The sequence below is a fragment of the Anarhichas minor genome, unplaced genomic scaffold (assembly GCF_050575085.1).
Source record: "Anarhichas minor isolate MPS153535 unplaced genomic scaffold, ASM5057508v1 ptg000017l, whole genome shotgun sequence".
In the NCBI taxonomy this organism is placed as follows: Eukaryota; Metazoa; Chordata; class Actinopteri; order Perciformes; family Anarhichadidae; genus Anarhichas; species Anarhichas minor.
Window position 1 is genome coordinate 14,602,320 of NW_027466463.1, and position 15,732 is coordinate 14,618,051.

A 15,732-nucleotide genomic window follows, 5' to 3' on the forward strand; every position below is an offset into this window, starting at 1 on the left:
GACAACAAGGAATTTATCACTCGAACAAGCACCTGTGTTTCTTTCTCTCTACTTTTTACAAGCACCACCTATTTCATGCCTTGTCCGTCCTAGAAGAGGGATCCCACTTCTGTTGCTCTTCCCGAGACGTCTCCCATTTTTATCCGGATAGAGGTTTTTGTTAAGCTTTTTCCTACCTGAATTGACCCTTTGCTAAGTCCCGCCCTTCGAACGCAGACTGGCCAATCATCGACTCTAATGCAACCATATCAGATTTTGTCCTTTCTCAGGTTGGTTTTGAGGAATATTAATAAAGTCGCGATTAAATGTTATCCTTGTTACACAGAGAGGGGTTCGGAGGGAGAAATACATTTCTAAAAACCCGCTGAGCTAACATTAGCAGAGCACGTTAGCACATTATTAACTAGCATTAGCACTTCTAGGCTGCACTGGATGTATGCTGAATGTCTACGCATGCTGCTCTTACTTGTTAATGATTGTAACGGTGAATAAAGACCTACCAGGCTTTACAGGAATTGCGTTGTCTTCCGTCTCGATTGTCAGGTGATGTGGTGGTTCACTTCTTATTCTGATCTGTAGGCTTTAACTTCTATCTTTATCTTTTTAACCGGTTTTCAATGCTGAATCAGTTTGGCATCCTGGATATATTTCTCAAACACATATTGTAGACCCGTCTGTCTGCTTCTCTCTGAAATTGCTTTTTTTGTTTGGTAGAATACTTACTCACTTTCCTTTTTATTTTTGGTTTGGTCTCCTCAAATACCAATCGAGTCCCGAGGGAAATATCTGGCTCTTTGGTTGCTAAATGCTCCTTTTTTTCACCAGCTATAGTCACCAACTTCGTCTGTCTGCCGTTTGGTGCTGAGCAGGTAGTGTACAGTGGGATTATCAGAGCTGACTGAAAACAGCTGCCTCCTCCATCTGGAAATAACTCTGATGAGAGACTGAACCAAAACAGTAAAGTTTTGGCTCCATAACCAAAACAATGAGATGAGAGATGCTAAAAAAGCTACACAGAACTGAGGGGCCATTATAATAAAATAAATATTGGAAAGAGCAGCTTTAAATGTGCTCAATAGGAATTCTGAGCATACAACAAACAACAGTGCTGACAGAGCTAACCGTGTTTACCCGAGGGGGGATTGGAGGGCCACCGTGGGTCGGGGCGGCGTTATCTGCGCTAACTGCCGTATAAGTCCACACACAACAAGTGACGAAGGCCAACTGTTGCGTCGCCTCTCGCCGCCTGTGTCTCGGCCAAAAAGTTCCACTTGGACACTCCACATAGTCCAGCCAATGGCCAACAAGCAGGTGGGTTGTGCGCCTGCGTTAGAGTTTATAACTCTATGTACCAGCTGGTAGTAGAGGTCGCCCGATTAATTGGTTTGGCCCGGCACAGATTCAACATGCTGAATTCTGGAGTCAGGTGGCCATGACTCCTCTACATCTTAACAAATTGCTTGCTGCTATATTAATGCTCTGAATGTGGAATTGAGCACCTTTGATGATTGATTGAGTGTCTGAAGATTGTAAAACCCTCAGCGAGGAACTTGTGATTTCTGGTTGTGTGACTAAACTTTCCTGAGATCTGGGGATTTGATGTAATTTAGTGTGATTGCAGTGGTCATAATTACTCTTTTCGCTAAAGTGGTGATTGTTTAAATTCCTTCCATCATTCCTGAGTAATAGGAAGTGTCAAACAAAACCTTCATGACACAGTACTTTCAACACTCCCTCTTATCCCTGCAGAATTAAAATAGACCTGAGAAAGAAAAAAGAAGCCTTTCCTTTTCCATGACCACCTCTGCTGCTGGTGCAAATGAAAATGCCCTTCCCAAAATAGATCATTTTTAACCTTCAGATGTCCACTTTTATTTTAAGCCAGGTGACACCATGCCATCCATCACACCCAGCCTTTCAGATGTGAGCAGCCCGGGGGAAAACACCGATACAATGAAGGGGAAAGTGTGATAGCGTGCTGCTGCTGCTGTGTAGTTAGGACCTCTATGGTTAGATTACCTCTAATTTCATCTCAGAGTAGCATTTAGACATTTTTCTGTGTGAGCAAAGTGGAAGTCATTCCTCTTTTTAGGGTAAACATTGAAAATGGATGCCTTGCCTTTCCAACTCTTCCCTCAAATTACCACTTGACATGGCCAAACATCGCTCCGCATTATTGTCTGCCAGGAAAATGCATTTCTGAATGCTTTATTGAATGTTTTGTCTGGGTGGAAATTGTACGAAGTGTACCCAACGCTTTGATCATCTTGACCTGGAAATGTGATAGTCACCCCACTTCACAGGGCTCTCTGACACCTGGGAAACTGGAGCTGGCATTCTTGATACACGATCTGCACCGCAGTACTAAAGACTTAAGTTCTCCTGTTTCGTACTCGGCAGGGACTACTGATGGGAACTGGAATTTCACATGGCTCAGACTGAGGCTTTTTTTTTTTTCTCTTCTCCCACAAGCCACTGGAGTCTCAACATTTAGAGCCTGGTTGGAAAAAAAAATGTCCTGTATGATTTTTATGAACAAGATTCCTGCAGCATTACTTTAATTCAAACGCAGACATTCACAAAAAGTGTTTTATATGTAGATGGATGTTGTTAATGGATATTCATTTTACAGGTTACTTGTCAGGGTGTCCCACAGTGTTTTGTATCAAAAGAGGGCCTCATAGATTAACACTCTTTATCTAAATATAACATGCATAAAAACTGCATAAGCACTATATCACACAGCAAATTCCTTATATGTAATGGGTGAGACTGTTGTCTATGCTGTCATTGTCTAACTAGACTGGTCATAAGATGATATGCGCACTTGGTTAAACAACTTCCTGAGATATCAACTGATTATTTAATCATTTAATGGTGCTTGTTTTTGTCTCTTTGGTTTATTTTAGCATTTAAAAAAAACATTCCCACTCTAAATGCATTGCATCACATTAACATGGACTAGAGTGCTCAAATAAGAATTATGTGTTGGAGAATATTTTACTTTTGAATTACATGGATACAATTTGTTCAGTAATCAGTTTATGTATTACCGTTCTGAGCTGTGAGCTATTTAATTTGATGGCGGTGGCAGTGGTAGTGAGGCCAGAAGTAAATTGCACAGAGCCAGTGTGTGATTAGAGAAGCTGTGGCATGGCTTTTAAAGTTCACCACCCCTCAGGATATTTGATCGAGCCGCCGGCCTTTGATCGGTGTTAACATTACGGTAACCATGACAGTTTATTTTCAACTACCAAAGAAAAAAAAAAAAGAAAAAAAGATCATTTGTGTCAGAAAACAATCTCCCCTTCCTCTGACACGTTGGCACGGCACAAAAGAAAAATGTCAGGGTCAGTGATGGGCCATTAGCTCAGAGTGAGTTCCTTTTGTGCTCCCAGATCCATTGAAAACACCTTTTTTTAGTCTTCAACAGATGGTGCCATGACACAGCAACCACACGCTGCCCTGGGCCTTAAGTTAAAGACGTCTCTGAAGAAAAACAACACGGGACGAGAATGTCCTCGCAGAGAGGGAATGACATCGCGAATGTGTAATAAAGAATTCACCTGCTTAGCACGGCTGTATTGTAGTGCCTTGTGCGTTTGATTGACTACACGGTCGCCCTCTATTCATCGGTGTTCTACCCTTTCCCTTTTTCGTGGAGGTCGCTCCGCCGTCGCTGAAAATGTCACCGTGCTTTTTAATGAGAACTGCGCTGTAAGCCCCTCAATGGAAGCTTTTCAGCCAGATTAAATGTATCACTGTGCTGAAACTTTCCTCTCCTCTCTGCCCCTATTGTGACACAGTGGTTTTACAGAGCAGCTTGTTGCTGAAAAACAAGGTTAAGAAGATCAGTATCAAAGGAGGAGTGTTTTTGTGTGGCTTGCAGGAGAGTCTCGCTTCAGGTTTCCACCTGAAACACAAAGGTGTTTTCTTACCTGATTTGTATTCATTCACACAATGAGTGGACCTGCCTCTCTTGTTTCCAAGTAAGGAGAGTCCAGACGAGACTTTTGTTCGCCCTATCATCGGATACGTGCATGTTGCTTCCTCCAGTAGGAGCCTTGGAGCCCAGCCACAGGCTTTGTCCTGGACGGATTTTTTCCTGCCCTTTTTTTCCTCTTCTTTGTTGCTCTGTGTACACTCTAAGAAACCATTCAGATAAATGTTTGAGCACTACTTCTTCTCTTGGCTCCTGTGTTATTTCAATAATACCAAACCTTGTCACCCGAAAATTGCCTTGTCAGGATTCAAACCCACAAATTAGCAGTTTAAAGTGTCTCAGCCCACAGGTGCTTGTAGTTCAGTCCATCCTGGCACCACGTTGTGTTGTCTAAACACACACAATGCTGCCTGTGTGCGGTGGCACCTTATATGTAATGTGTAATGTGTATATGTGAATGTATCTGATCCAGTTGAGGTCAGTCAAACTGCTGCAAGTAAATATTCTTCTTGTTTCCAGGGTTTTTTCCTCACCGTGTCCCCGGAGTCCATCATGAAGGTGGCGAAGCACGCTTCAGATAACAACAAAATATTCTGCATGAACCTCTCGGCACCTTTCATCAGCCAGTTCTTCAAAGAGCCCCTGATGGAGATCATGCCTTACGTCGACATCTTGTTTGGCAACGAGACGGTAAGTGAAACAAGACGTGTGCTCGGTCCTCTGTAGGACGCATATTTGCCAACACGTTGTTTTGTTTAAGATGTACAGTACATGTGTTTCTTTGAGCATGCTTATATTTATCTTCACAAGGGAGGTTGGGCTGTCAGTCGTGATCGTCTGTTTCGGTTTTTTGGTTATTTAGAGCGAAGTTATCAAAAACCTCTGTTGTTGAATGTTTGGCCGTTGTGACTAAAATGTCAAAACTAAACACAGAGGGTGGACACTGCCAACCTTATACCTGCTAGAGGGATATTGTAAAAATATAAACATGCTGATATTAGCATGTGTCCCGGTCAAGATTACACTTTTCTCCTAAAAACAGTCAAACATGCCCGATGCAGACTAAATACTTCTGAATATCTTCCATTATTAATACAACATATTCAAAGGATTGTGCAGTCCTGGTGGAGGTATGTGCTCTCTGAGTGATTTATACTTTGTATATCCTCTCACCTTGTTTAAAGCAAATTCTAAATGTCATGTCCACCATTTCACTCCACTCAGTGCTCTCATTCCTCCTCAGTATCCATTTAACTTCTCACTTATCACTTGCCCCCATAAAGGGATGAATAAGAATTAGCCCGGTGATCATTCATCTCAATTTTCGTCACCATTTTCATGCCGGTTGATCGATTGATTTCTCTCGCCGCTGTGGAAGCGAGTCGCTGGTTGGAGGTCAAGCTGTGGTAACAGACCGTGGTGCTGCTGGGACGTGTCCTCTAACGGGCCAGCTGAGCTTGACTCGGAGGCACCGCCTGGAGAAACTGAACCGTCGGGGGGGAGGGGAGTGGATGATCACTGGACTGAACTCGCCTCCCCACTGCTAAAGCTACTAAACAGAGCCCTGTCTCCGGGTTAAAGATGAGGTCCACAGACCAGGACAGAGCTGGAAGAAGCTGCTCAGCATACGAGGATTTATTGCTGTTGCTGACTTCAGCTTTTTCCTCTTTTCTTTCCTCTCCCAGCATAAGACCTCCCTTTTACATATGCACATCTCTCTCGCTCCCTAATTGCTGTGAGGAACGATTCTGTCTCCGAAAACCACGGTGTACATTTTGCAAGCGTTATGTATTTTCGGGTGGGTGGTACTGTAACTGTTTGCTTAAGAAGTTTGCTCACACCTCCAGTCATTACAGTTTAATGATTCCGGATAATTGCAATGTATGTTTGTTGAAGGAGATTATCTTTTGGAGTCTATGTCAGGGCTTGCTCTCTGGAATTGAACCCGGCTAACACCGCCAAAATAAGAGACTCAGTGGGGAAACAGAGCAGATATTCACTGCTCAGATGCCTCAAGCAGTGAGGTCTTCCAGGGTCCGTATAGGACTAATGCCTGTCCAGAGTGTTTTGACTCCTTTTGGCCTTCCTCTGTGTCGGCTGCTGGGAGGAGGGAGCGGGGAATGACTGCTCATACAGTCGAGCCCGAGACCTCCCATTGTGCACAAGTCAGACAAGGTTGGCGGTCATGCAGTTGTGCATGGTGAGTGACAGGCAGCAGGGCTGCATCGCCCACGCTCGCACCCCCCCCCCCCCCCCCCCCTCCAGCCCCCCTGGCCGTCCTCTCACCCCAACTTCCACCCCCCAAAGTGATGGATCAGCCTCAGCCTGCGATGCTTTCATAACAAGTCAGTGGCAGTCAGGATCATGCTGACTGACTCCTATTGCCTTGCAGAGTGCGCCATAAGGGAAGGCTAATGTGTCTGCCTGTCTCTGCCTTCCTCTCCCACTCGTACTGAGTCACAGTACAGGGCTACGCACACTCGGGGAAATATGTTAAAAGCAGCTGTGAGATCTCATGTTTTGAGAGTGACGAATAATAATTCTAGGGAAGATTGAAGTTTTTGAGAATCGAGTGCTGCATTATTTGTCATGACTGGGATCTTATTTCAGTCGGCTCACAATTCCCCTTTGATCGTTTGAAAATTCCAAAACAGTCATGCAGCAGACTCCAAAAAATGTCAATAGCCGCTGTTTCTTCCCTTGTTTTAGCCTGCTTCTGATGTTGAAATGTGTCTCTGTTCCTGACTGAGTCTACCCTTGGTAATTCTGCTGTAACTCGATCCTGCTGGTACTTGTTTGAAACCTGGCATCAGCAGGCCCTGCCTGGCCTATCGGCAGCCTCCTACTTATATAACTGTCTCCCATCCATCCTGTAATTACTGCCTTTTTGGGGCATAGTGTAGTGTCTGTTCCTTCACTGGTGGGGGGGGTGGAGAGGCTCACGACGCCGTTTCAGCGCTTCTAGGGCCTGAGATGGTGCCGACATAGGCACTTAGACATCAGACGCTACTCCATTTAATTGGCAAACATGTCGTGTGATAACCTGGGAACAGCACAGTCCTAATTGAGTCCTTCTGTGCTGTCCTCCTCTGACTACCTGACATGGAACCCAGGGCATTACATTTCCCTCCATTTAATGGCTGCAGTTAATTAGGCCCGAATGAGGGAATCATTACCGCTGGAAAAACCACATGCCGGTGGATTTGCCGTTAAAATGAGCCACAATTTGCTTTTGCTATTTGAGCATAAGAGATAAACCACAGAATAGGGGGGGGGGGGTGGACCATTACTGTCGGATTTCTATTGTGGAATTTTAGACATATCATAGACAAATGGAGCGATTAATCAAGACTGCATTAATCACCCTGACTGATGTTTTTTAAAGCCAGGATTCACGGTTCTCTCAATTTCGATCATTTCATGTACTTTGGCTCTTTTTTTGTATCTGCGCAAATGGTTTAAAAATATGCTTCCTTAATAAAATGGTACCGCAGATGAGCAGCTTAGTTTTTTTGCCCCACAGCCAATACCCAACAATCTCGTCATTCCCCTGCCATTAACATTATATATACCACCCCCATACAGGAGCTCTTCATGCCTTCCATTGCTGTCCAATGCGTTCTGCAGCTCCACACTCAGAGGGAGCTTATTTTTATGGGTCCCAGCCCCGTCTTCCAAGCGAGAGACAGCCATTGTAATTGAATACTCAATAGGTGAGCCATTTAACAAAAGTGGAAATGGCATTCGGCTATGTATTAATGTGCTTTGCTGAGGCAAAAGGAGCCATCATCATTTCAATGTTCAAGCTGTTTTAAAAGAGCATTTAGCCTGCCATCTCTCCAGGCCATGAGAGCAAAATGACACGGCTTTCTTCCTCCTCTGTACTTTGTGTGAATGTTCCTCGCCTAATATTTTGTATGGTTATCTCGCTTATTTTCCCATCCATCCCTCAGCACCTCTCCCTGATCTAGGTGGAGGGATACAAGCAGCTCTACAGAAGGTTATTGTCATGAAAATCCCCTCAGGCGTTTTGGCTCTCAGCCCTATTTTTCTCCATCTGCATGCAGTGTGTGTGGGGCGGTGGGGGCTCTAATGATTTTTCCAGGACAGGCTGAAGTGGGTGTACAAGTATATACTATATGTGTGCTCGTGTGGATGGAAAAATAGGCAGTCGGAGGAGATACATGGGCAATCTAGCGTCATTTCTTAACATCTTTCCAGATTCGTCATTTGGCTTTGTTTGTTTGACGGACTGCTTGGACGTCTTATCTCTGTGGCGAAGCCCGTGGCTGTTTATCGCCTCTGTGACGTGAGCGGGACCGCGGAAGTACGTGCTCGCTGCTGTCAGTATGTGTGGGTGATGGCAAGTTCACTAAAGGCCCCTTAGGGTATGAGGGGTGTTCTTGCAACAAACAACAACAGAAAAAGAATAGGAGAAAGAACTTCCCCTTGACAGCTCACCCACAGCGGTACTCGAGATGTACTTCTCAACGGTAGCTTGAGGAAAATATCCTGTCTCACTGCCTAAAACAAAGAGATGTGAGAGCCAGATTAGCGAATTACCGAAACAGCTTTCCTTTCAGGCTCTTCTCGCTCTCCTCCTGTCAGAGCTGTCGGCAGAGAACGGGGTAGAACATGAGACATTAACCTCCATGTGTTTATTCACAAGGCCCCACAGGCCAACTGGGAGGATGAACACAGACCCATCTCCAAAGCTGGCAAAGCGGAACAATCACGATGTGTCATTGGAGGAAAAGACACAAAGTATTAGCCGCTGCTCTCCTTTGTGTCTTTCACAACTTCATTTTAATTGAATGTGCTATTTCTGTGATGAGTCACATGCCCTTCCGCTCAGCGCCAGAGTACATTGACCTTCAGTATGATGTACAGTCACGGTGAGTCATAGCGCACATTAGCTGTGATGATTTGCTAAATTCAAAAGCTGCCTTGTTTTATTTATTTTCATTTTGTTGCTGAATGCTAGATCAATGGTTCCCAACCCCGGGACCAGGACCCCCCATGATGCAAGAAGCTAAAAAAAAAGATATTTCTGCTACATAATATTTTTGTCTTTTATCTCTTAGTTGAACGGCTCCTAACTCGTAGACAAGTATCAACTGGTGGCAAGACTATTTAAATTTAGCTGAATTGAAATAGGCCGCACGGTGGTGTGGTGGCAAGCACTGTCGCCTCACAGCAAGAGGTTCCATTCCAGGGCTGGACGCCCCTTCCCTCCTGTGTGGAGTATTTTTTGTAGGAGCATTTTTCTCCCCGTTTCAGCGTGGGTTCTCTCCGGGTTCTCCGGGCTTCCTCCCACAGTCCAAAGACATGCAGCTTAGGATAATTGATTACTCTAAACTGTATTTTTTACAGCATAGCATGCAAACCGGCCTGATGACAAGAACAGGGCAATGCAACAGCTTTGTTTATACGAAGTTGACCCGCACACTTGTGACCCACTCAGAATAGACTTGTGGTCCACTTTTAGGCCGTGACCCACTAGCTGGGAGCCGCTGAATTACATCATCATTAGGCAATCTGACTGAGAGCAAGCAGAGGAAACCCCCCCTGGAAGAGCATTTCGCTGTGCAGCAATTTTGGCATATTGGCCACAAAAAATGAAAGCATTTTCCTGGGCATCACAAACACTCCAACACAGCTGCTGAGATGTTTACTTGTTTTATTGTCGTGATAAAACAATTGAATTGTTGGAAATGCTAAAATATAGTCTGACAGTAGCATGCAGAGTCAGCAAACTGACTCACTTATATCAGTTATGCAGCAACATCTACCTACGGTTTTCTGTAACATTACTGGCATTAGCAGCCAGAAGCTCTTCTCAAGTGAGGCTGAAGGAGCAAAGGGGCATAAAATTGGGCAAGGGAGCATTTCATTGCTTATGAATTCAGCCTTTCATTTGCAAGAGGAAGCTTGTGTTTATTCTTCTTTCAAAAGTTACACGGTCTCACTTTAAAGGGTCACAAGGCCAAAAAAGGTTGTGAACCACCACTCGATCAAATGTCACTACGAGATACTGCTTCAATGAAACCTTCTGCCTTTTCTTATGTGTATAGAGGCGAAGCGAGGGTTCAGTGTGGAAGAAGAATGATCTCTCCAACATTCCTCTGTTTTTCCTGGCCTGTCTGTTTGCGAGTCATGGTACTTTGGGAGCCAGCATGGCTCCACCAGAGGAGTCCGACTAACCACTGTAATTGTGCCGTGCCGAAGCCGCCTTCCCCAGCCCTGGGATTGAACCATGAAATATTCTAAAATGCCTGGGTTAAGTAAGAGAGGGGGGTCTTTGGCAGTGCAACGTGAAATGTGAGACCACAGAGCATCTTTAACAAGGAGGCGGATAGAAAGCCAGCCAGCCTGCCAGTCGGGCAGCCGGGGCACACGGTGGAGTCCTGTGAAGGAGAATAATTATGGATGTAAGAGGAGATATTGCGCTGGGAGCAGATCAATAGTGCCCACGTTCTGCTGGAGCTGAGGCCAGTGTATTTCTGTCACAGCAGGAGAGAGTGCAGGATATCAGCTTGTTGCTGGAGAGATTCGCAAAAGTTTGAACACCGGCGGGCTTCCCAGATAGCCGTACAGCCCTCATGCCTGTCCTCCCCCCACATCACTCCCAAATCACTGCTGCTATGAGTTTGGATGGTTGCTCCCTCCCCATCTCCAATCCTCTTATCCACACAGAGTTGGCAGGAGGACTGGCCTTTGTCTACTCGTGATTGTATTCCCACAGTCCGGGCTATACAGTCATGTTTTCCAGTGTCGTTTGGAGAACTCTCCCAATTTTCCCCATGGTTCGAAAACTCTGTATAAGAAAGGGACAAAGGCTTAATGACCAAGCATAATATACCCACCCGCAATACCAAATTAATTTGCTTCATGCCACGGATAATAAAACCTATGGGCTTATTTCGGAAATGTTGCTCGGCTCAATTTGCCCGTCGCTCCCACTCGAGCTGAGTGGAATCATTGTTTTTCTGATTTATTGTGGCTTTTTGGAGTGCATCATGCAAGTATTGCCACGGCGTCGTTTCGCTCCCCGTGCAACGTCTATCACATGTTAGCCGTGTGCATAAATGTGGAATGATTAAACCTCCTTGTCGAACGGCCCCTGCCCTCCATGCAGCTTTTCATTTGGCAAATGGCCATCTTATGCCACATCAACACTTTGGACATCGTCTCAATTTTTGTACGGCCAATTTATTCAGACAAAGCTCTCATGTCCCCTGCGCACACAAATGGTTCAAATTATTCTAAGAGCTTTTTTTTTCTCTCTCTCTGGGTTTTTCATTGTCTGAAGCATGCAAGTCCACCCAGAGCAGATCTTTGTTTCTCATTAGGGGGTAAATAGAGCAGGCCAAATGCCCATATGTTTATTATACACAGGAGGGCATGGTCACCGTTCTCAACTGTTCACCGCAGGAAAAAAATCAGTTTGCTTTCTTGACCTTTTGTTCGTAGCGCCTGCAACCAAATGTCTATTGTATTTTACTGGATAATAAGCTTAAAATAAATGTAACCTCATCAAAAGCTTTTACAGCAGACTTTTTAATAAAGACTCTTTTTTTTACCCAGAGTGAAAAACAAATGTACAATTATCGCACAATTACACTTACACACAATGAAACATCTGCAAAGATAACAAACATGTATACACTCATACAAAACAAGAGAATAACCACATAATGAAAAAAACATGACAGTTATTGCACAATAATAGAACCAATTAACAGCAACTGAAAACTAGGTTTCGAATCTTATATTTCTCTATAATACTTAACATTTGTGACTAAATAAACAACCATCAAACTTTAAGTCAGATTTGACTCACTTGCAACATGAGCAAGCAACTCAAAGTGTTGCTTTATTTACTTTCTGATCGGTGCATTCTTCTCATAACTAGAAAGACGAGTACAGACAAAACACAAATACAAACTTTGTCTTGTAGAAAACAAACAGCATTGTGATAACTTTGGCAGCTGATAGTGTGTTCATGTAGGTTTAAACTTAAACTCCACAAGTGCTTAACAATTCTCTAGCTTGCTGTTGCACCCAAACACGTTATTTTTCGATCACTTCAATTAATTCATTGACCTTGAGACTGTGCCCCAAAGAGCTGGAATCAAGATTGCATTTCAGTCGCTTTCATATGCGTGGCTAAAAAAACAACAATAATCTTCTAACTGTGAAGACCTGGGATCCTGAAAAATTCAATCAGGTGGACCTTGACCAAACAAATTGCCAGACAATCAATAAAACTTTAAACCGAGGCAGAAGTAAGCTCTGCCTGTAGCGCAGTCCCGTTCATCCGCCATCTCTCCTTTATCCACTGTCGTTCCTTGAGAGATGGCCAGTCTCTGGTAGTCTGACGTTGTGCGCTGACCCCTTGTTAGAGCCCAGAGGTGAGATGTGTGATAGAGGCCCTCAGTGCTGATAAGGCCATCAGGCTGATAACTAACTCCCCTCAGCACAAAGCTGTTACTGCTGCTGCCACAGCCTCCATTAGCCCCACCAGACCGGCTGAATGTCCGCCTGTTCCTGCTCTATCTGAGGTCACATCCTCTGTTCTGAGCCCCTTATGCAAACCCTGCTTTCCCCATGCTGAGATTGCTATCAGCGGAGATATTTATGTACTGCACATGTTTCCGATTGTTTAACCTTTGGACCGGTGCTGTAGGTGCTGCCCGTCGTCCCTGTGGGCTTACTGAGACACCGCTCTCCTGCCCTTGTAGGCAGACTGAGATATTTGGGAGCAGAGGCTGTTGCTAAAAGTGTGTAATGGACTGGCAGGAAAGGGCACCGTTGAAATTGGTCACATGAAAGCGTAAGTCAACCCCGCACCTGCTTTCAAGTTTGTACAAGTCTCATCAAAATGGATTTAAAGGGAAACGTTCAACCATATTATTTTTGGTTATTTTCCTTGATTCTGGTTCAACTGGTGCAGTGACGGTTGAAAAGAGGCCCGTTCAGAACGGGCTGAATGCTTGGCCTGTGGTGTTGCCGCTCAATCAAACAACTTCACACTCGACGCTGCGCTTCCTTGTGTCCTCAGCAATACGCCTGCCGTAACATACAGTAGTTGCGTCACATACCCAAGTCACGGCTACTCACGGTCAATGAAATACACTCTGGTTCAAGTGAAAAAACACCAGGGATGGACTTAACCATAGCCAAGGTAGGAAACCCTGGGGCCCCAAAACTAAAAGGGCCCCAAAAAGCTGTAGATGTATTATGTAGTTTAGATAGAATTAGTGACATGAATACATTTGTTTTCATAAGTCAATGTTCCTGGAAATTCCTAACAAAAAGCCCCCAAAACGTTACAAACAACGTATGTATACCTACTACTTAGTGTGTATTTGGTTGTAAAGTTGTCCAGCGTTTGTGTAGCGCAACATTATGCAGACTATGTATTCATAATACAGAGCTATTCAGCCATCAAACATATTTAGCTCTAATGTACGTTAACCGTAAATTGTACAGCTGTAGCATGTTGGAAACAATGTACAAAACATATGCATGTAAGGAATTATTCAACAGATACTCGATCTGAATGGATTTGGAAGTGTCAGTGCAGTTTACAACAGTGCATTATATAACGAACATATCCTGAGGCGAGCAGGGAGGTTTGACAGAAGTTGAAAGTGAATACCTTCTGATGCACCGCAGAAGGTATTGTTAATGTAAACGCTCTAGCTCACAACAACACACCATCTGGTGAACAGCGGACGAAGTTAAAGTAGAGGTAGAAATAACGGAATTATTTAGAAATTTAAAAAAATCTAAATTGCCAGCAGGTGTTTCTTGCTCCTTTGCCGTTTTAGCTTCAAGACAATAGAGAAACGCCGATGAGGAGACGAGTTTAACGTAAAACATTTGGGAGTTATGGGAAGTCCTCATTCGGAATCCGGCTAAACTGTCGGTGCATGGCAGATGTAAATCACAAAAACCCTGTACGATCACACCCCCGTGGATAGAAATAGCTAGATGAAACATGCCACTTAATGGCTCGATAAAAACTAAAGTAAAATGCCATCAGTTGTTGTTGAGTAAATTCCCAGAGGCAGTAAAAGCGACTGCTGCCTCTCTGGAGTGTGTTGCTGTGTGTGTGTGTGTGTGTGTGTGTGTGTGTGTGTGTGTGTGTGTGTGTGTGTGTGTGTGTGTGTGTGTGTGTGTGTGTGTGTGTGTTTACCCTCATGTTTGTGGCATGTCATGCTTGAGCAGGATTGCTGCAGTCTCCTGGGAGCTACAGGAGTGCTCGGTACAGGTGATTTATTCCTCCTAATCTGTCCTGCACAGTAGCAGGCGGCCGCCTTCCCTCCACCCAGCATGGGTGAGGTGCTATCAGCTCGCGTGATCATATTAATAGTCACCTGCGGTCGTTATCGGCCCACATATCTTCGACGTGGCAGCTCCCCGTTCGGCGGCACCTGGCCCTCATGCCGGGGGCCGACGCCCTGACATCCATGAGAAGTCATCTTTGTGACCCCAGAGCCAAGTCAAGGGCACTAACAATCCCCACCGATGCCATCGCCTTGATTAGTTATTCACTCTCCGCCCCCACCCATCACCCTGTAATGTATGCTGTTGTAATCTGACTGGAAACGCTTGAGTTGCGTGCCAGATGTTGTTTTTACTGGGCATTTATGGAAGCTGTTTGACTCGCCTCAGTGAAGTCTTCTTACGCTTAACATGCAGGGAATGAGGACGTCGTCATCTGCCACTGTTGTGTACGAATAATGCTATGTATGTAAGTATTGATAAGCGGCTGCAATATTTGAGATGTCATGACCCTGACGTGTACAGTTTAGTTTGACAAGGTTCCTACAGAAGGTGATTTATCAAAGTCAACTGATCTGTTCAGACCTGATCTTCTATTCTCGTTTAGTTTGCACGACTAAGCCAGCTGTCGCGTTATTAAGTCAATTGTACAATTGTGGGAGTCACTTCTCCATTAAATGGTTGTAAGCATGAAACTCTGATGTCTTTGACATGAACATGTACTGAAATGCCCAGAAATGAAGAACACAACAGGGGTGTTGTTGTAAATAACTTGTCAGGGCTGCACCCTTCTTTGTATCTCATCCCCCCCCCCCCCCCCCCACACACACACATACACACTCACACACACACACAATGTCAAATACAATTCAATTTCTGCCTCAGCATCAGCTCGGGGTAACACGGTCAAGCAAATGCCTATTTTCTGAATGGCCTTGGGGAGTTATGCTTTTCAGCTTATCAGCTTTTATTAACCTTAGCACTGAGGTTTGCTCTTTGATTTAGATTCTTCGGGAAACACCGAAATTGGATTTCTTTTTTTCTTTTTTCTCTTTTTTTTCTCGAGTCTCACTCCTGCTGTGACATATGCTCAACAGCTTGTTTCACAGAGGAGGAAAAAAAAACACGAAACGCTCGCTTTGGTTTGTAACTGGCAATATTTTATCATGAGAGACGATAATGACTTCTCTAGTTTAACTCATTTATTTTCGTTCAGGTGTCTTTAAGAGCACGTATGCATTAAATGCTATGGCCAGTAGGAAATGTTTGAAAAGTTTTTTTTATTTTATTTTTTTGTTTGTAGATGAATGACCAACCAATAGGGTTGGATTATCGTTATGAAGGCCCACTTTACTCCTCTGTTTACGAAAATGTAATATATAAAGACTGAATGCATATTAAGCAGTTAAGCTTAATTAAAAGGAAGATAATTAAGTCATACGGTGCACAGACCAGGCCTGCTAGACCCCTGTCACACGCAGTGTTGAGGAAAACAA

The 15,732-nt window shown here is 44.3% G+C and overlaps 1 protein-coding gene across 2 annotated transcripts in view; it reads left to right on the forward strand.

Moving 5' to 3' along the window:
• Positions 1-15,732, forward strand: part of adkb (adenosine kinase b) — a 93,614-nt gene that overhangs the window by 64,335 nt on the left and 13,547 nt on the right. For both annotated transcript variants that reach the window (XM_076093857.1, XM_076093856.1), the window contains one exon: positions 4,463-4,633. In XM_076093857.1, coding sequence (XP_075949972.1) covers positions 4,463-4,633 — 171 coding nt within the window. The remainder of the gene's footprint in view (positions 1-4,462; positions 4,634-15,732) is intronic.